Here is a 20,693-nt window from a genome sequence, read left to right as displayed (position 1 = left end):
GGCATGGGTGGCTTATGCTTGTAATCCTAGCTATTCAGAGGCTGAAGTCTCAAGATCATGGTTGAAAACCAGGATCCATACTTCAAAGCCAGCCCTGGTAGGGAAGTCTGTAAAACTCCAATTAACCACCAAAAAGCCAAATGTGGAGCTGTGGGTCAAAAGTTAGAATACTAGCCTTGAACACAAAAGCTCAGAAACCGTGCTCAGGCCCTGAGTTCAAAAATAAAAATAAACAATAAGAAAAAACATAGCAGTACAAATAGGAAACTGCATGATGGCTTCTCATCACCCAAACGGAAAGCAAGTGTTGTGTACCTTGGAAGTAGAATATGTGGACAGTGTCAATGAGAATGAGACTGCTTATTGCCATTCTTGGAATCCACGTAGTTTCCAGTTTCATATAGATTTTTGTTACAGATGGCAGTAATATTAGCTGATTTTCTGGATTTTTAAAGGCAAATAAGAAAATCTCAAAGATATCAAAGTCTAGCAAAAAAATGGATATTTAACTGTTTGGATGTATGTGTACATACATACAGCAACAGAAGCAGATACACTTTATGGGTAGTACAAGAATAATGGTCCACAGAAAACATCACTATGAAGCTGACATCGAAAGAGGATTAGTTAGGTGTTCCCTATGTGACACAAAAGAAGAAAAGAGGTACAGGATTCTAGATAAAGAGAAGAGTACAAAGAAACATGAGTGCAGAGCCTCCTCTGATTAAAAGAAGTAGAATAAGGTTTATAGTAGTAATAGAAGCAAAAGTATCATTGACACTTTCTATTAAGAAAATGTGCATTCCTACTTATCCTGTACATTATTAAAACAGAAGGATAAATATATTCTCTCTGATGTGTCATAGTCATGTAAGTTATAAATTGTCACAAATTGAATTTTAGCAAGTTGTTTAATACATAATTTGATTGTGGAATGCTATTTTAAACAGAAATGGTAAATAACTGAATTTGTTTCTCTTTTAAAACAATGTGATATTTTCCACCTGAAAAGCTACAAAGAATATACAATGAAACTTGCTATTGGTTGAGATGGGGTCCCGTGAACTTTTTATCTGAGCTTGACTCAGACTTACTCATTTCCACCTGCAGAATAGGAGTAAGTAGGATGATAGCATGAGACATTGGTGCCAGGCAAAAAGAATAGTCTCTTAGAATATATTCTCACTGACTTTTGCCTGCCTTTTAGTATTTAGTCTGAGACAAAACCAAGTACTTTCATCAGATAGTGTTTCTTTGTGGACATTATGGAACACGTTTTTTTGACACCCACAGTTACCATGTGAAATCAGTAATATTCTTCTGTAGTCTGTTAGAGACATGTAAATGTAAATATTAGTAGAATTCTTTGTAGTTAGAGGGGATAAATTGGTTGGTTCTTTTTAGCATAGAATTCTGTTGCTAGCACCTCAGTCCTGTCTTTTACCATCCACAACAGGACTGCTGTCTGTGAATGTTGGTGATAGGCACCCTACATTGCCCTGCTTGTGGCTTGATATAGGAAGGCCATGGAGTTCTATTGAGGATGCATGTTGCCTAGACAATGTTAAAGGCCATTTAGAGGTAGAAAAAGACCTTCGCTTTGAAATTTAATCAATTCAGTGTTAATAGTCTCATAACAATGATCAGTTGATTCAAATTAGTGAAAATTTGACACAAATTTAATTCTTTTACAAGTTGTTATTCATATAGAGGAGTTTAATGAAAATTAAAGAAAACCATGAGTTGTTATAATGACTTCATTCCATAGCTGAAATATTTCAAGTTGATAAATTGTTTAGTGCAGTTGTCATTGATTCAGTAATTTTCATGAAGATTTATTTATAGTCATTTCCGTCAAAAAATAATTGTAAGAATCTTACAGCTTTTTCCCTCATGGTCTTTCTTTAAAAAAGAACATTTGTTTGTCTTTTGTTTATTTTATTGCTTTTACACATTGTTTCTGAGTTTGTTTTATTTTGTTTTGCCAATCCTGGAGCTTGAACTCAGGACCTGGGCACTGTCCCTAAGCTTCTTTTTGCTCAAGGCTAGCACTCTACCATTTGAGTTACAGCGCCACTTCTGGCTTTTTCTGTTTATGTGGTACTGTGGTATCTAACCCAGGGCTTCATGCATGTGAGGCAAACACTCTACCACTAAGCCACATTCCCAGTCCTGTTTCTGAGTTTTAAAACCAGAAAAATCTTTCACATAGAATCTTTCTTCTATATTGAAGCTAGCCTCCAATAGCCTGTTTCTTTAAGATATCAGTATTGTTAGTTACAATGTAAATTGCTGCTGGATCTTTTAGTACTTTTGTAATAATATCTGTGGAAAGGAAAGAAGTATCTTCATTAGTACTGACTGGTTATAGCTAGCACAGAAAGAATGAAAAGTGCCTTCTACATATTGTCATAGTCCCAACCAGTCTTGCTGTAGTTCTGATGACAGACTATTATCATACCATTAGGTTCCCCTGCCATTGTAGAAGAGTGAAGATAAAAGCACTCACCATCTTAATATTCACAGGACTGTGCTAAAGAATAATGATTTAAGATCAAGACAAGAGTTAACTGCCCACCTCACCAACCAGTGGCCTTCCCCAGGAGCTCTGGATGTCAATGCTGTTGCCTTGGATACGTTGCTTTACCGAAAACACAATAAACAGTGGTATGAGTAAGTGTAATACTTTTTTTCCACCCTAATTACAAATTTAGTTAGTTGTACCAAAACATTTGGCTCTCCACTTTGGTGTATTAGTTATTCTTAGTAATTTTTTATTATCTTAGAGAGAAGTTAGGTTTTGGGACTATTTTGATAAAAATTTTTTTTTAAAAGTTAATTACGAACACTTTGAAACCAAGGCATCCTGGGGAAGTAAAATATCTGAGAAAATTTTCTGAAATATTATTGTACAGCTGTCTTCTCCATTAGTTAAATATTCAGCCAGTCACTTTATATCAAGTATACCTATGAGCTTGTGTTTAATGAGCCAACTATTTTTTAATCTTAGTTTTGGTATTTTATTTGCCCAGAATTAATTTCCCTTCTTGTTACAAAATGTAAAATACCATGTCCTGAGAGGAAACAAAGATATATATATATATGTATATATATGTATATATATGCATATATATATAATAGAGATCTTTATATGTATACAGATAGATACATCTATACATACATAGTTACATAGATATCTATATGTAGATCAATAAATATATATAGATATACCTGTCTATATCTCACTCTTCATATATATAGACATATATTTTTCTTGGTGGATCTGAAAGAGTACTTACTTTCAAAAATTCCTAATTTTAAAAGATAGAGAACATTTAATCATTCCACCTATAGTCTAAGACCCTTTTCCTATTTCTTTATCCTAATTATCTGTAGTATTTTCCTTAGTAATAATCTCTTTTTTTTTTCTGGGGGGTCCGGTCGTGAGGCCTGAACTCTGGGCCTGGGCACTGTCCCTCAGCTCTTCAGCTCAAGTCTAGCGCTCTACTAATTGAGCCACAGTGCCACTTCTGGCTTTTTTCTTTTTGTTTACGTGGTGCTGAGGAATCGAACCCAGGGCCTCAGGCATGCAAGGCAAGCACTCTACCACTGAGCCACCTTCCCAGCCCTAGTTATAATCTCTTGATATTGAGTGATTTACAAAATCTTTTTTTAAATTTTATTTGTTTATTGTGAAAATACTGTACAGAGGGTTTACAATTACATGGGCAAGATAATGAGTACATTTCATATCAAGCATTGTAGCCTCCTCCTTTGTTTCCCCTTCCCATCCTCTCCCCGCACCCCCACCCAAACCTCCCTGATTTACAAAATCTTAACCTTCATTTTGAACATCACAAATTGCATTACGTTTTTGGATTTTAGCTACTTTTACATTTTATTAATTTGTTTTCACTGTATTTTTCTGTCCAGTTAATTTTGTATTTTCCCTGATATCCTTTCCTCCCTTTGTTCCCTTTCTTTTCTTTTCCTTTCCTTTCCCTGTTTTTGTTTCTCTCTTCTTTTTCATTGTTTTTAAATGTCACTATGTTTCTTAGGCAATGAGTTACTATTCATTTTTGTCTGTTGAGCATGGATACTTATTTTAATGACTCCTAAACTCAGTTACTTCAACAAGAAAAGTTTTGGCAGACTTACCTTCTACCTGCCTTTTTTTTCTTTCTAGTACTGGAGTTTGAACTCAGTCTCATGCTTGCTTAGCTGGCACTTTACAACTTGATCCCCGTTTTTTTGCTGGTTATTCTGGAGATGGAGTCTGTCCGACTTGTCTGCATATTCTGGCTTTGAACCATAATCCCTTGAGTAGATAGAATTGTAGGTGTGAATCACCAGTGCTCAGCTTCCCACCTTCTCACTTTCTTTATTCTGTGTCTTTTTGCTGCTGCTGATTATCAAAGGTAGAATTTAAAATAAGTTTGACTTTGTGTTGTTAAAAAAAATTTTTAGAGAATTTTGTGCTTTTTCTTGTTTCACTGATTATTAGAGAAACATAGTGGTAAACAGATTGTTAGTGGGATAAATCAGTAGATGCCTTATACTCTAATTCATTCTTCTCACTATGATTTAAGATGTTGACTTTGGATATTTCATACAGGTAGATCTATTTCCTTCACATATCCTTATGAAAATTAGGTGTAACTAATATGTATCATATGCTGTTTATACCATTACCCCCTGTTAGGATAATATTCTTTTGTTTCTATGTATGATTGAAAATTTTAATTTACAGAGATATTTGGTATACTATTTTACATGTTATGCTCCTGCTTTTTAACCAAAAATTGTGACAATATTAATTATTGGAAAATTAAAAGATTGTGTCTTTTTAATTGCAGTATCCACAGTGTCATGTTAAAGAGTAGGTGAAGTATTTTAGCTAGCAGAGGTATACTCTTAAGTGTCTATAAATTTACCTCCCTAATTTAAAGAGTCAATAAAGAGTCCTATAGGGAATATTTATTTCTAGTTTCTATACCTCCTGGTGACTAATGTTATAGGTGTGAACCATTGTACCCAGCCCTGATTTTATCTTTCATCACTCAGTTATTCCTTTAGGAAGGGACCATCCCTTTCTTTCCGTAATCATCTTCTATTCTGACTTGACCTTAGATGTTGGTATTGCTTTTAGGTGGTCCTGTTTCTAAACTGATATCCTTGAATGTAAAGCATATAGCTAGCTGGTAAAAGTTCAAAGATGAATGACCTACACTTAAAAGATGGTAGTAAGCTAGACTGAGATATGGCTTAAGTGGTAAAGCACCAGCCAAGGAATCATAAGACCCTGAGTTCAAACTTGATACCAGCAACAAAATAAAAATAAATTTCAAAATAGAGAATATAGGTATTATGCTTTAGCAAATTTTTATTTTGTTAATCATTTTTAGGAAGAAAGGAATCTTAAAATAGTATAACTCTGCCTCTATGTACATGCATATACTTTTCTGCAGATAATATATATGTATGTATGTATATATACATATACATACATACATATATATTTGTTTTTATTTTCCACCTGACCTCAGCAAATGTTTGGGGAAAATGCATGGCATAGATTGTCCACATTATTATTATTTTCTAATTTTTATTTTTTTATTTTTGATCTGTAGTGGGGCTTGAATTAAGGGCCTAGGCAATGTCCCTGAGCAATTTAGCTCAAGGCTAGTGCTCTACCACTTTGAGCCACAGTGACACTTCTGGTTTTTCTGGTGGTTAATTGGAGATAAGAATCTTATGGAATTTCCTGTCTGGGATGGCTTTGAACCATGATCCTCAGATTTCAGCTTCCTGAGTAGCTAAGATTACAGGCATGAGTCACAGGTATCCAGTTCACATTTTTTTTAAATAATTGATACAAAGTGCATGATATTAAAACCATCTGTGCGGCAGATGCTTTTATTCCTCAGCATCCAAGAAGGTAAGTAAGGCAAAGAGGATTGAAGTTGGTGGCTGAATAGTGAGTGATAGGCCTGTGGCTATATAGTGAGACCCTATCTTAAAACAAATGAAGGGAAAAAGGAAGATTATGGGAAAATAAGAAATGAGCTCAGGCCAATTGCTTAATTTCTTTGAACTGGCCCTTTTGGGTATGAATGGAGCAAATAGTTTGCTATTGAATGTAGATTTTATTATATGCTAAATACCCATAACATATGACATAATTCCTAAAAGTTTGATTGATCTGTAACAATGTAATAACCTATATTAACAAATTTTTGTGCAGTCAGAATGTGTAATTCTTAGTTTTTTGGGTTCTTATTTTGAATGAGTTAAAGTACTGAAATTTAAATTTTTTATTTAACAACCATCAATAACTGTTTATTGGATTAATAAGTCTGGTGGGTTACATTTAAATGTAAGTGGGTGGGGTGTTATTGAGTCTAAGCTAGGACATACTCTTGGCCTTTTAAAAATATCACTAGGAGCCGGGCTCCAGTGGCTCATGCCTGTAATCCTAGCTACTCAGGAGGCTGAGATCTGAGGCTCATGAGTCATAGCCAACCTGGGCAAGAAAAGAAATGTCCATGAGACTCTTATCTCCAATAAACCACCAGAAAACTGGAAGTGGTGATGTGGCTCAAGTGGTAGAGCCTTTAGTTGAAGAGTTGAGGGACAGCACCCAGGCCCAGAGTTCAGGTCCCACAACCGACAAAAAATCACTAGGTACAACACATAAAAGATAATAATTTTTTTTAAAAAACAGCCATTGAGTGGCTCATGCTTGTCATCCTAGCTACCCAGGAAGCTAACATCTGTAGGGAAGTTGTGGCTTAAGTATAGAGTACCCAGCCTTGAGCAAAAAAGATCAGGGATAGTGCTCAGGCTCTGAATTCAGAACCCAGCACCAGACTGGTGATAGATAAATAAATAGATCGATCGATCGATCGATCGATAGATAGATAGATAGGCACTTTCTTATATGGATAGCTTATTACATAACAAAATGTCAGATGGGGTCTCATTGGAAATCAGGTAAGAATGTACAAGTCAGTCATTCCTTGCCCTACTGAAAGCAACTGAATCCATATTTTTCTCCCAGATGGTTGGTTAGTAGTCATCTTCAAGCAAGGAAGCTATATTTTAAGGAAGCTATATTCAATGTCTTGTGAATAACTACTTAATTAGAGGTTGACAATTTTATTAATCCTCTTATCATTGTCTTCCAAATTTTATTTCTAATACTTATTGGCAGTTGATTACTTAGTCTATAAAGTCAAAGATATTTCTCTTTCACAAACTGAAGGTTAGAAGGTTCAAAATCACTTTAGATTTGCCTGTCTGATATTCCAAAAGGAACTTCTGTAGTCATATTCTCAGTCTTACAGTATACAATTTCACAATTTTTCCTTATAGGTGTTTTGTTGTTTTAAATACATTTTTGGCACTACTGGGTACTGGTGGGCAAGTTCTATACTGCCTAAGCCAGGTTCCTAGTACTTTTTGTGCTTTTCAAAATTTGTTTCCCAAGTAGGATCTTGTGTTTTTATCCATTGAACTTGGACCATGATTCTCTTACGTCAGCCTTCTCAGTTGTTGGAACAACAGGCATATGCTAACATGTGCCCATCATGTTTATTAGCTAGGGTCTTATTCAATTTTTTGCCTCTGCTGGCCTTGAATCATTATCCTTTCTCTACCTCCAAGTAGTTGAGATAACAGGTGTATACAGCCACACCTGACTGGTTTTCTTATTGTTGTTGTTTTTAGTGTTTTTTTTTTCATTTGAGACTGCATCTTATTATACAGTCCAAGCTGTCCTGGAATTGTCTGTATAGTGTAAGCTACTTGTCTCAAACTTTCCATCCTCCTGCCTCTGTCTCCCAAGTGCTGGGATTGCAGGTATGTACCACATGCTTTGTTTGTAAACACTTCCATGTATAATTTTTATTTAAAAGATTTAAGTTTCAAATGATGAAATACCACTGTTGGAAACCAAACTTAAGCCATCCACTTAAAAAGCAAAGCAAGCCTCTTTTGAGGGCATAAGAAAATATTGTCCCCTCTTATCCTCACTTGTGAATAATAATTTTTAAAAGTTGGGTGTGTTGTAAGAACTCAAAATTCTCACCACAGAAATCTAAAAATCAAGTATGTCATTTACAATAGGGCTCATTTTCTGTTCAATTTCTCTGAGTGCTGAGTAAATCTAGCTGTGTGAGACATTACTTTGGCTAAACCCAGCAAAGTGAACATTTATAAATGCCATGTATAGTCATTTAGGAAGTCTTCATGCACACACACACACACCCCACATGACGTTAGATTCTACTAAAGTAGAATTTTCATTAATATTTTTGAAAAAACTGTAGAAAAGTAACATTTATAATTGCCCATTAGGTTCCTATGATGTTTTCTTTTCTAGCTAAGAACTATGGTTTTAATGAAAATCAGGTAAAATTTCCAATGATATGATTACTTTAAATCATTTACTAGGTCTATCTTTGAGAAAAGTTTCAAAAGATAGGAAGCCTAGCCATTCCTCCTATACTAGAACAGTGATAAGGTAGTAATTAAGGGTATAGAATCAGAGCCAGGCTACTAGGTTGAAATTGGTTTCTTCTTCTATAAAGTGAAAATAGTTAATAATTCCAACTATTAGGATACTTGTGCAAATCAGATAACTTAATACACATATATAATGTAGAACTGGGATTGTACAAGTGTTTCATAAATATTTTATTTGGGGGGTTACTTGGGTTTGAACTTAAGCCTTACGTTTGCTAGCCAGGTATTCTACTCTTGCTCTTTACCTGGGCTATCCTAGTCTTCATTTTTATGTTTACTACCATAGCTGTGATGACAGGCACATGCCACTTTTCTTTAATTTTTTTCTTTTGTAATGGGGCAAGGTGAGGAGGTTATCTCACAGACCTTTTTGCCTGAGCTGGCCTATAACTTCAATCTTTTTGATCTCAGCCTCCCTTGTAGCTGGAATTTCAAGCATGTACTACCATACCTAGCTATTGGTTCATATGGGCTTTTGCAGACTTTGTTTCCAGGTTGGTGATGAACCGTGATCCTTCCAATAACCATTTCTGAATTTTAGGTATGAGTCACATGACCCAGCATGGGTTTTGTTTTTATAAATGTGTAACATGTAGCTTGTGGAAGCACTGTTTATCAAGAGGTTTTTCTATAATAGTAGAACTGTCTGCGGCTCAACAATTATCATTAACAGCTTTTATACTCTCCAAATTTGAAAAGTCCATCATCTCATTCGTTCTTCACTTCTTAGAGAAATAAACCCAATACCTGTTATTTGTGCTATCACTGTGACATCTATAGTGTTTTATCTTAATAAGATTGATGAGGAATAACTTTTAAAAGATGATTTGACAAAAAACTACTGTTTTGGTTAAAAAAAAGATTATGGCAAATGCCTTTTCTGTGTTTTTGTTTTAAATTTTGGCTACTGTTAATTTGGCTTTAATAAAAAAAAAGTTTTCTTAAGCTGGGCACCGATGGCTCACGTCTGTAATCCTAGCTACACAGGTGGCTGAGATCTGAGGATCACGGTTCAAAGCCAGTCCGGGCAGGAAAGTCTGCGAGACTCTTATCACCAATAAACCACTAGAAAAACGGAAGTGGTGCTATGGCTCAAGTGGTAGAGTGCTCTTCTTGAGCTGAAGAGCGCAGGGACAGTGCCCAAGCCCAGAGTTCAAGCCCCACGACCGACCAAAAAAAAAGTTTTCTTTTTCCTCATTTTGGATAGAACGTTAACATAGTATCTGGCCATAAGTACTCAAACCATATTTAATAACAGTTACCTTTGGTAAATCTGTAGCTTTCCATTTATACATGAATTATCATCAAATATAGTTATAAATTAACATAATCAGAAAAGGGATGCAAAACAGCTGTTGCTATAACTTAAGTATGATAAATACTATGGTTGTGCAAATGTTTTTAATTGTATTCTGACTTGTAATCTTTTGGATAAATGCCCAAGAATAGTAATGCTGGATCATAACATACTTTTATGTTGAGCTTTCTGAGGAATATCCAAACTGCCTTCCACAGTGTTTGCAACACCTGACATTACCACCATCAGTGTAACAGGGTTCCTTTTCCCTTTTATATTCTTGATGATGGACATTATTACTGGTGTGAGATGGAATGTCAAGGTTGTTGAGAATTTATGGGCAGAAACGTTGAGCGTTTCTTCATAAATTATTGACCATGTTTACTTCTGAGAAGTCTTTATTTAGCATCTTTGCCCATTTACTAATTTGGTTATTGATTCTTTGAAAGTTTAGGTTTTTAAACTACATTTTTCAACCTTCTAAATTATAGGAATTTATCTAATTTTGTTTTGTTATTATGTAATAGGTGTAGTGATAATAAGACATTGAAGAATTCTGAAGTTCTTGAGACAGTTGGTCATTATTAAATTAGACCAATTTTGTTTCTTCATTTGGAATAATCTGTAGATGCTATAGATTTTTGAAAATTACTAATGACTAAAATAAAAGTTCCTAATTTCAGTCATCTGGATTATTACAAACTGATGTGAGGATTTTAATTTGTTTGATAAATTATTTTTCTCTTAACATTGTCTAATGAGTAAAACTAGATATACCTCCAAAGCAGGTTGGGAGCAAAAGTGTAATTGCGATCATACTGAAACTAAGATAATGGCAAAATTCAAGATAAATCTTGGGATAAAAATAACCAGAAATTTAATTAGTTTTTAATCAGTCTCTATTTGGGGGAGAAGAAATGTAAGACTTAATATTATCCTTATTTTATAGGAAAAGTTATCAAAGTCTTGACCAGTTATCAGCAGAAGTTAGCCTTTCTCAGACTTCGTTGGATCCAAGCCATTCACAAGAAGGTGATGGAAAACAAGACACATTAAATTTAGTCAATGAAGGTAAAACAAAAATCTATTTTAAAGTTATTTTTAGTATTATCTATATTTTGATTGCAGAAATTTCCAGCAAATAACAATGACCTTTCTATAATGCATGCTAGAAATTAAGCTGCCTTTGCAATGAAAATTGGTCTTCCCTTGTTTCTTTCTCATATTTGTGTCCTTCTCAGAACGTATGTATAATTGTCTCCCTCATTTCCTCATTTCTTATATGTTTTTACTACTCCAATTGGTATGTATATCTCTTCACTTTACTAACATGACCTTTATCAAGTGCTCAATGACTGTCAAATTGCTAAAGTCAGTTCTTTGTCTTCATTCTTCAAGAGTGTGTAAATATGTTATATATGTACATATATGTGTGTATATATAATATATACACACATATATGTACACACATAATGGATTGTTATTCAGCCATAAATAAGAATGACAACTTCAAAGAGTTTATAGTGTAATAAAATAAAAGAGAAGCTTCAAAAACTTCAAAGAGTTTATAGTCTAATAAAAGAGGGACTCCCACATTTACCATACAGAGTAACAGGTAAGTACAAATGACTATGGGACATTTTGGGAGGACTATTTGAAGTAATATATAATAGTCAGAAATGTCTGATATCTCTAGCTCAGCTTACATTTCCATAACAGCATGACTAAAACCTAACTTATCTTTTGTCTTTGGAAACCTGCTAATTTTCAAATGCCTTAGCCATTCATGGCTTTGTGTCTGCCACTTATAGCTGGTATTTGTAGACAGTCAGTCCTGAAAAGAACTTGCTTTATCTCAGCCATTATACCATTCATCTTTCATGGTTCTAAGTCACTGAATGAACTACTCAGTAAGTGAATAGTCTCTTGAATACTTCAGTTTGGGTTAGGGCAGTCCAATCTGACTAGGATCAACTGAAATTACTTAGCCAAAGTAGTTACTTCCTAGTTTTTCTCTGGCATGAGCACTGTTAACTGATTGGTAGTTGAATAGTTTTTTTTCTTTTACTAACCATCTGGAAATGAACATGTTTATCATTTTTTAAAGGTAAAATTTAAATCTTGCTTGAAAGTAAGGTATTTCAAATATCCATTATCTATAACTTTCAATAGAAACACAATCTTGTGTAGTATTTTTAAAGCTTATGCTATATATGCTGAAAGGTCAAGTTATCTTTGGATACAAATCTTTGTCTTCATAGTTAATATTTTCAATATCTTACAAATTGTGGAAAATTTCTCCTAGCGTCTCATCCTGAAGGCTATTGTTATTTTATCATAATTTTCAGGTAAAGAAGACACTCCCTCATTACTTGGTCTCTGTGGGTCTCTAACATCAGTGGCAAGTTATAAGTCTTTAACAAGCCTAAAATCTAATGACTACCTAGCAAGTCCTACAGCAGAGATGACAAGTCCTGGCCTAACTCCATCCTGAGAAAACTTTATGTAAAAACCAAAAGTTTCTATATTGTAAATGTTCAGTTTACATAAGTTTGACTGCTGGGAGGCCTTTGAATTTTTATATTGTTCTGGTACTTGTTTGAAATTCTGTTGCTTAGAGTTCAGTCCACTCATATAGACAGACTTCTGAGCCAAAAACACAATGGGCCCTGCTATTTTTCTTTTAAAAATCTTGTACTTGCCATAGAGGAAGTTCAAAATTGAAGAGGCTTTAAAAAACTTTCAAAGATCCTTCAAATGAAAAATTCTTTGCAAGTTGTACATAGGTATTATTTAACTGATTTTTATATGTTGGTTTAAGTGTATCTTGGTAGCCACAGACTGAGTTCAAAGTTTGATTCCAGGGATTTATGCTAAATAGTTCCTTTCACCCTCTTATTCAGCGAATAATTTTTTCATTTTTTCATGATACAGTCTAACTTCTAATGTTTTCACGCCATGTATTCCTGGGGGAAGTTCTTAGATGCAGCTTCACAATGACTGTTTAGTTTTCCTTTTACACTGATCATTTGATACCAACAAAACATTTTCTAAATTTTGTGGGAATGTGCTTTTTAGGCAGTTACTAACTTAATTTGTAAGGGTTATAGGGAGCGTATTTTATATTAGTGAAAAATAAATTTATTACCTTTGTTTTTGTGAGATCTTCTTTAGACATCATCAATGTTAGAATGTGGTCAATGATGCCTAAAAAGATGGAAATGTTTCAAAATGTAGAATAAATGTCCAAAAACTGTTATGACAGAAAATATTGCAAGTTTGGCTTATCTGAGACACTTTTAAACAAAGATAACTAAAATAACCATCATATTTAATAATAAACATGTCTGACATACAGTGGTATTTCTTTCTCCTTTGTGAATAACAATAAATCATGTCATGCACATTTTATAGCCTTTATCATTATGCCATGTCATTTTAAAACTGATGTTAATGTTTTAAAAAATGTCCCTACACTTCTATAGGTAGTTTTTTTTAATATAATCTGTATTTTAAATCTTTTTGCAGTTTTTGAAAGAGCTACATTTGTCCCTAAAGATTCCACCATATTGAAAATGAAAATATATAAAGTATATTTTCTATAGTAAGTAATATGAGGAAAACGTGATCAGTTGTGCCAAAGAAATTTTATACATTGTTTACATGAAGAGGCCACAATACTTACCTGGGACTTCATATGATATTTTTGTTTAATAAAACATTGTATTCAAAATAGCTTTGATGTGTAGGAAGAAGTTCCTTATAATACTTTTTATTTGAAGAAAGCTGAACCTACTATATTTGTTGTTTTTGTTAGAAATGTCAGAGTGTGATGGTTCTCTGTAATATTTCTAGCTTAGTCTGATAATTTGGTATAGAAAATAATCAATAGCAAGGAAGCAGCCTTTAGGTCAAACAGTCCAAACACTGTGATTTAGGGAGAAGAAAGCCTGCAAACCCTTAAAATCATTTATCTTAGATGTGCCAGAGCATACTCAGCAGAGATTTATTCCTTTAGCTTAAAGCTTTACAACTTGCAGAAGTGCAAATATTCTTGAGAAGTGATACCTCTAATCATTTGAATAATTGCATATTTTACTTGAGAGTGAGAAATCCAAAGAAGTTTTTAATCAGCATGAGAGATGGGAGGAAGTTATAAAATGAAGACAGGAGAAACCAGGAGGAAAACTGAGAAGGAAATGGATTAGAAAGAGAACTTTGAATCCTTTAGGCTGGCCTTGAACCCTACCACTGCATTCCTAGGAACTGTCAGAATGTCTAAATGCTTATCCTTCACGTTCCACTCACAACTGACATTTATGATTCTTTCCAATTTACAAAAATGTTAAATTTTTCCATACATTTTTATGATGTAGAAGTAAATTCAAGATCACATAGTTTGTACACTATTTCAGATTTGTCTAATGAAAACAGTCATTTGTGCACGTAAACATGCCACTAGCTGTAGACTTAGACCACAGCTGAGGATCGTGACTTCTCCTTGGAGCTCTTGGCATCAAATTCATCTGCTATTGTGAAATTCAGGTTTCTATACAGTTCATTTCACTAGAGGTAGTTTTTAGATGTTTGCATGAGTAGACAATGTGTATCTTAATCTTTAATTTTAGGTGGCAGTGTTTTTCACACCCAATCTCCCAAAATAGAATGCTCAAATGTCAATATTTCCATGAGTATTTTGTTGCCTTGATGTACTATACTTGTTGCATGTATATTAAAGATTTTTATACCATGAATAATGATTTTTTTCATTGATTTAAATTGTACACTGAAATTTTAACAAATGTAGTAAATGAATTCACATCCAAAATAGTAATATGAAAATGATTTGAGAAATCCTTATTTCAATTCAAATACTCCTTTTTGTTTAAAAATAGTAGTACATAGCATAATGCTTCAGTGAAAGACCAAATATGTGACAGTGGTCCCAAACAATTGTACTGGAATTGAAAAATTCTTATTCCTTCATGACACTGATTTTTTTTTTCCAGTCCTGGGGAACTCTGGCCTGGGCACTGTCCCTTGAGCTTTTGCTCAAGGGATAGTGCTCTACCACTTGATTCCAACTCCATTTCTGGCTTTTTTGGTAGTTTAAAAGAGATAAGAGGCTCATAGATTTTCCTGCCAGGCTGGCCTCTAACTGTGATCCTCAGATCTCAGCCTCCTGAATAGCTAAGATTACAAGCATGAGCCACCGGCACCTGGCTATGTTCTTATTAGATTACAAGGACTAAAGCACTGAAGAAACTATAAGGGAACTCAAGAAGTTGTAGGCAAAATACAACAAAAAGCTATTCACATTCTATAAATCCTGTCACCTCTGACTACCAGGCTACCATAAACTGTGTACAGTTAAATGGACTAGACTATTATCTCCATCCAATCCAGAAGACACAATTACTTCTCATGGACTGCCCAACTATCTGCACTCGTCCTCTGCTTTGACTTATAAAGACCCTTATCTATAGTCAATATAGGTTGTTCCTACTTTCCTTTCCTAAATTGGGGTTATAAAATTGTTAGCTCTAGGTCTATTTGACATTTTCAAATTGCTATAGATCTTTGCTACTAAAGTTGTGGACATTTGCCCCAAGACCTGGTCCTTTTCCTGGCTGGACTCCAACAGCTCAATAAACACTACCTTATGCTCACAGTGACATTATATGGCCATCAGGTTTAACTGTATTATTAAGGATGAATTTGAAATTTGAGACAAATTGCTTCTCAAAGAAGTCTCTGGAAACTGAAGAAATATCCAGACATTGTCCATAGTGTTCTTGTAGGTCTTCTTACCAAAGCACATACTCCATTTCCTGGGTTAGAAGGAATATTTCCAGATTATCTTGCAAGTGCACAAAATAAGGGACTTGCTATCCCAATGCCTCAAGCACCCGTGCCGTGCTCAGGGCCCTTGGAGCATGTGGTGTGTCACACATAATCAGTGACATTTTCACTTCTTTTCCAGTGTGGATGCCTCAATAAATGTTGATAGGTTAGAACTAAAAGCACTGACCCCTTCCTCTTTTGTGTGTGCATGTGTGTATGTGTTGGTGCTTGAACTCAGGGCCTTGTTTTTTGCTCAAGGAAAACTATTCCTTGGACTAAGTTTATCCATACAGTCTTTTAGCCTTGGACTAAGTTTATCCATACAGTCTTTTAGAACACAATGAAGGTATTTTAAAGTAGTAATTCTTCTTTACCATGTAAGTATAGAGAAAATGTCTTTTCTTCTGAATATACCAAATATGCATTAGGAAAATTACCAAGGAGCTGGGCAGGGTGACACATACTGATAATCTCAACACCCAGGAAATTGAGGTAGGAGGATCATGTTTGAGTTTGAGTCTGGCTCAAGTATATACCCAGAGGTTATACACATTACTAAACAGTTTATTTAAATAAGAATTTCCTCAAATGTAGTACTGGACTCTTGAAATGGAAAATTTTCTGGGATTTATAAATTACTTTTCACTGAAATATGTATTTTCAAAGCATACTACAATTCCTACTTTTCCTACCTTAAAAAAGGTAAAATAAATGTTAATCAGCAGTGTAATAAGTAAAAATAAACTTTCATTTATACATTATAGCATTATATAAACGCTAAATAGAAGCAGGCATAAGTAGGCATAAAATATTTTAATAAATTATATAGGAAAATTATGAATGGATACGCACATTGACAATCTGAGATAAATAAACATAGGATGAAAACAAACAAAAAAGGTCACATATAAGCCTTACAGATTATTTCTGGTGAAGCACATAAATGCTTTACTAGTATAATACAATAGGTATTAATTTCTCCACACAAACTGCAAAAATTTAACACCAAAAAAAATTGTACTATTTTTGGAAGGAAAATTCTTTACATTTTTATAAATCACACAGAATGCAGTAAAGTGTTTTTAATAATATAAATCCTGAAAAAATTAAAAACCATTACAGATTATCTCTTGTCCTCCTGATATCATTTTTTCCCTCTTTTTTTTTGGTGTTGCTGGGGACTGAATTCATGGCCTCACATATGGGAGACAAACACTTTAGCTATAAGTTTATATCCCTTAGAATAATCACATTCTTTTTATTTAGTTATAAGTAAATTAAAACTTGGCCATATGTAATTTTTTGAAGGAATAGCTTTTTGTTTGATTTGTCCTATCAATATGAGACAGTGTAAAATCAAGGGAAATTTTGATTGTGTGACATTACAATATAGGTGTTCTCTCGCTCGCTCTTGCTTTCTCTGGCTTGAATTTTCTCTCTCTAGAGATTGAATTCAAGACCTCAGACATGTTAGCTTTCCCCTCCCTTTCTCTGTCAGTCCTGTGGCTTGAACTCAAAACCTCACACATGCTAGGAGGGTGCTATATACCACTTCAGCCACACTCAGCCCAAATATGTCTGTTCATTTAAGCATTTAATTTTCACATGTACCTATAGCTTGAAGGTAATTTTGTGCAATAAACTTTCCATGCTTGTATTTCATATGCTATTATCAGGTATGAAATTTCTCACTTGTGTTAAAAAATTCAGAATGTGGGTTTTCAGATTAAGAAGTTAGACCTGTAACAGTATCTATCTTGTTAGAGAAAGCCACAGAAATGAACTAATGACATCCATAAACAATGATAGGAAGATTACAAGTTTAAAAGATTAGAAGCTAGAAGCCATTCCTGTGCCCTATTTTCTTTACAGTAGTTTAAAGCAATGTAGATTTCAACGGCAAAGCCAAGTTTGAGTGAACATTTACTCATCAGTAAAACTCATTTTTTTATAGAAATAGCAGATAAGGGAGTTTAATTATCAAAAATGGTAAGATCTGCACCACACGAAAGATATTTTGGTTCATAAGATAAGATAGCCACATATTTACTCAGAGAAATACTAATTAATCTGTGTGAGGCCTTAAACAGTAACAATGGGGAGTAGTGGTAATGCACTGAGTTAAAGACATTAATAGGTAATATTTGGCAAATGTGAGCAGTATCTATATACATGATTTTAATGCATAAGATCTGTATATTCTTCTATACATCATTCAGCAAACCATTCAAAAGTTATAAGATAGGTGACATACAAGTTACACTGAAATGTACTATATAAAATTCTCAAGAGATTGTTTTCAATGCTAATGAACAATTTTCTTTAAGAAAGTGCTAAATGGTTGTGATTTCTGCTTTATCTTTCTAAAAAAACTCTAAGAATAAGAAAAATTATTTTAAAATTAAGCTTACGATTTAGAGGTAGATTATAAAGTATTACTAAATTAAACTACAGGGAAGGAAAATCAACTCATTGTGAGAGGATAACAGGGGCAAGGCCCCTACCTAGGACTGTGTCCTCTTTGGCTACTGTGACACTCCAGGTTTATGCATCATTCCAGTGGCTGCCTTCGAAGATTCTGCCTCAGGAAGAAAGCCTTTCCAAATTCATATGTACTAATCATGATGGCACACGCAGGAGCAACTTTAATTAAGCGAGGAATAAGACCTGAAAAAGAACGGAAAACCAGGAAATATAGCCTGACGTTTAAGAATATATCCAATTTGCTTTATTGAGAATGATCTAATGAAATGAAGTGAAATATAAACTTTTGTATCTTAAACTGACAGCAAAAACAAGATCAAACTGTTTAACTCCCAATGTCTACTTCAGAGAAATTTATTGTAATGCTAATTAATCTATTGCTATATAGCATTTCTATTAATTTATAGCAAAAATATTTAGGAGAAAAACTAAGAGAATGTTAAAGATAATTTTAGAAAGACCAATTTTAAATGAATCATTCTAGTTCAATAATTTAGTAAAGCAAGTATTTTTACCTGTAAATAATCCAGAAAGCCCATTTTTAGCAACAATGTTCTTCATTATAACCCAAGTTGACATATTCAAAGGCACAGAAACTAAATAGAAAAAAATGCCGTTTTAAATCTCAATTTAATAATTTCCAGTAGAGATGAACGGAGGCTGGGTTAAGTCAGTGTACACTGTGTGCATGTATGCAAATACCACACTGAACCGCATTCAACTGTATATAATAAAAACAATTATAGAAAATTAGCTTTCTATAATTTTATCCAATGGAGTAAGACATCAAAATTTAAATGAAATAAAATTTCTGACTGTAAAAAGAAATTAGGAATGATTTAAGAAGCTAACCTATAAATACAAATAGTGTAAGTGAAAACATAATAACTACAGCAACCAAAAAAGGGACATATACTTTAAACCAATTACAAAATATTTAAAGTAACATTCTAAAGAAAGTTGATGACAAGAACTTTATACTACATATAGGCAACTTTTACTTCATGTTTCATATACATAGAGATAATAAGAAAGTAAAGGTAATAAAGTAATAATAAGGTAAAATAATAAGGTCAAATAAAGGTAATAAGACTCTTCTTACTTTATAAAGATGTTTTATTACTAAATATTTCAATACCAAAAAGTATAGAAAGAAAACATTTCTTGCCCATTCAAATATATTAAAGCATAGCCATTATAACCTTCAGATATGACTGAAGCCTCCCATATACATGCCCCCATCTTGTTTTCCCTTTCTCCTCACAGGTGACCATTCTGTCTTCTCATATATTTGTTTAAAATTGTACTCTGAACATATCTACTTAAACTATGTTTACTGTTGTACTGTGCATTTCCTCTTGCAGTGTGTTGCTGAAATGAGCTATGTTGGTGAGTGTAGCTCTGCTTTATTCTAATTGCTACCTGGCATTGCATTTCATATGTTATCATGACATACCTATTTTCTTGCTAAGAGACAGTTAGGTTGTATCTAACTTTTCTTTGTACATGTATGAAAGCTTCTCAAGGGGATATAAATAGGAATGAGTTTGAAAGCTTGAACATTTCTTGACACTGCCAGACTCTTTTTTTTTGTCGGTCGTGGGGCTTGAACTCAGGGCCTGAGTGCTGTCCTTCAGTTCTTCAGCTCAAGACTAGCACTCTACCATTTGAGCCACAGCGACTCTTCCGGTTTTCTGGTGGTTTATCTCCAATAAACCACGGGTGGCATGAACCACCAGTGCCCGGCACTGCCAGACTTTTCTAGGGCATTTGTCTAAAATTCCTCAGTGATCCAATTCATAAAAATGTCTTCTTGTCATTCTTCATAACTACTAAGATTCAGGATTTATTTCATTTCATTTGATTTTTTGGCATTGGTACTGAGGCTTGAACTCAGGGTCAGGATTCAGTCCCTTAGACTTTTTACTCAAAGCTACATTCTGCCAGTTAGTCACAGCTAGCCTTTTTTTTTTGGGTCCGGTCGTGGGGCCTGAACTCTGGGCCTGGCCACTGTCCCTCAGCTCTTCAGCTCAAGGTTAGTGCTCTACCACTTGAGCCACAGTGCCACTTCCGGCTTTTTTCTTTTTGCTTATGTGGTGCTGAGGAATTGAACCCAGGGCCTCAGGCATGCAAGGCAAGCGCTCTACCACTGAGCCACCTTCCCAGCCCCATGGCTTTTTTTTTTTTTTTGTGGTTAATTAGTGACAACAGTTTCAATGAGCTTTCCTGCTGAGGCTGGCTTTAAACTGTGATCCTCAGATATCAGTCTCTCGAGTATCTAGGAATACAGGCATGAGTCACCATAACAAGATTGAGGAATAGGAATGTATGTGTGTATGCTGGTCCTGGGCTTGAACTTGGAGTTGTATCGTGTGTGTATGTGTGTATGTGTCATGTGTGTGTGTGTGTGTGTATGCTAGTCCTGGGCTTGAACTTGGACCTGTATCGTGTGTGTGTGTGTGTGTGTGTGTGTCTGTATGCTGGTCCTGGGCTTGAACTTGGACCTGTATCCTGTGTGAGTATGCTGGTCCTGGACTTGAAC

The 20,693-nt window shown here is 34.4% G+C and overlaps 2 protein-coding genes across 7 annotated transcripts in view; one reads left to right on the top strand and one right to left on the bottom strand.

The window, feature by feature from the left end:
* Rundc3b (RUN domain containing 3B) overlaps window positions 1-12,692 on the top strand; it is a 93,314-nt gene extending 80,622 nt beyond the window's left edge. The window contains exons 9-11 of one of the 2 annotated variants that reach the window (XM_013026047.1): window positions 2,527-2,673; window positions 10,773-10,894; window positions 12,172-12,692. In XM_013026047.1, the coding sequence (XP_012881501.1) occupies window positions 2,527-2,673; window positions 10,773-10,894; window positions 12,172-12,317 (415 nt within the window). In that variant the 3' untranslated portion in view covers window positions 12,318-12,692. The remainder of the gene's footprint in view (window positions 1-2,526; window positions 2,674-10,772; window positions 10,895-12,171) is intronic. The other variant, XM_013026048.1, reaches the window with a different exon arrangement.
* Window positions 4,348-20,693, bottom strand: part of Slc25a40 (solute carrier family 25, member 40) — a 39,837-nt gene continuing 23,491 nt past the window's right edge. For 2 of the 5 annotated variants that reach the window (XM_013026049.1, XM_013026053.1), the window contains 2 exons: window positions 18,667-18,747; window positions 17,252-18,334 (listed from right to left, as the gene is read on the bottom strand). In XM_013026049.1, coding sequence (XP_012881503.1) covers window positions 18,219-18,334; window positions 18,667-18,747 — 197 coding nt within the window. In that variant the 3' untranslated portion in view covers window positions 17,252-18,218. The other 3 variants (XR_001175426.1, XM_013026050.1, XM_013026051.1) reach the window with 3 other exon arrangements.

The sequence above is a fragment of the Dipodomys ordii genome, unplaced genomic scaffold (assembly GCF_000151885.1).
Source record: "Dipodomys ordii isolate 6190 unplaced genomic scaffold, Dord_2.0 Scaffold90, whole genome shotgun sequence".
Taxonomy (NCBI): domain Eukaryota; kingdom Metazoa; phylum Chordata; class Mammalia; order Rodentia; family Heteromyidae; genus Dipodomys; species Dipodomys ordii.
This window is presented reverse-complemented; position numbering and strand designations above follow the sequence as displayed.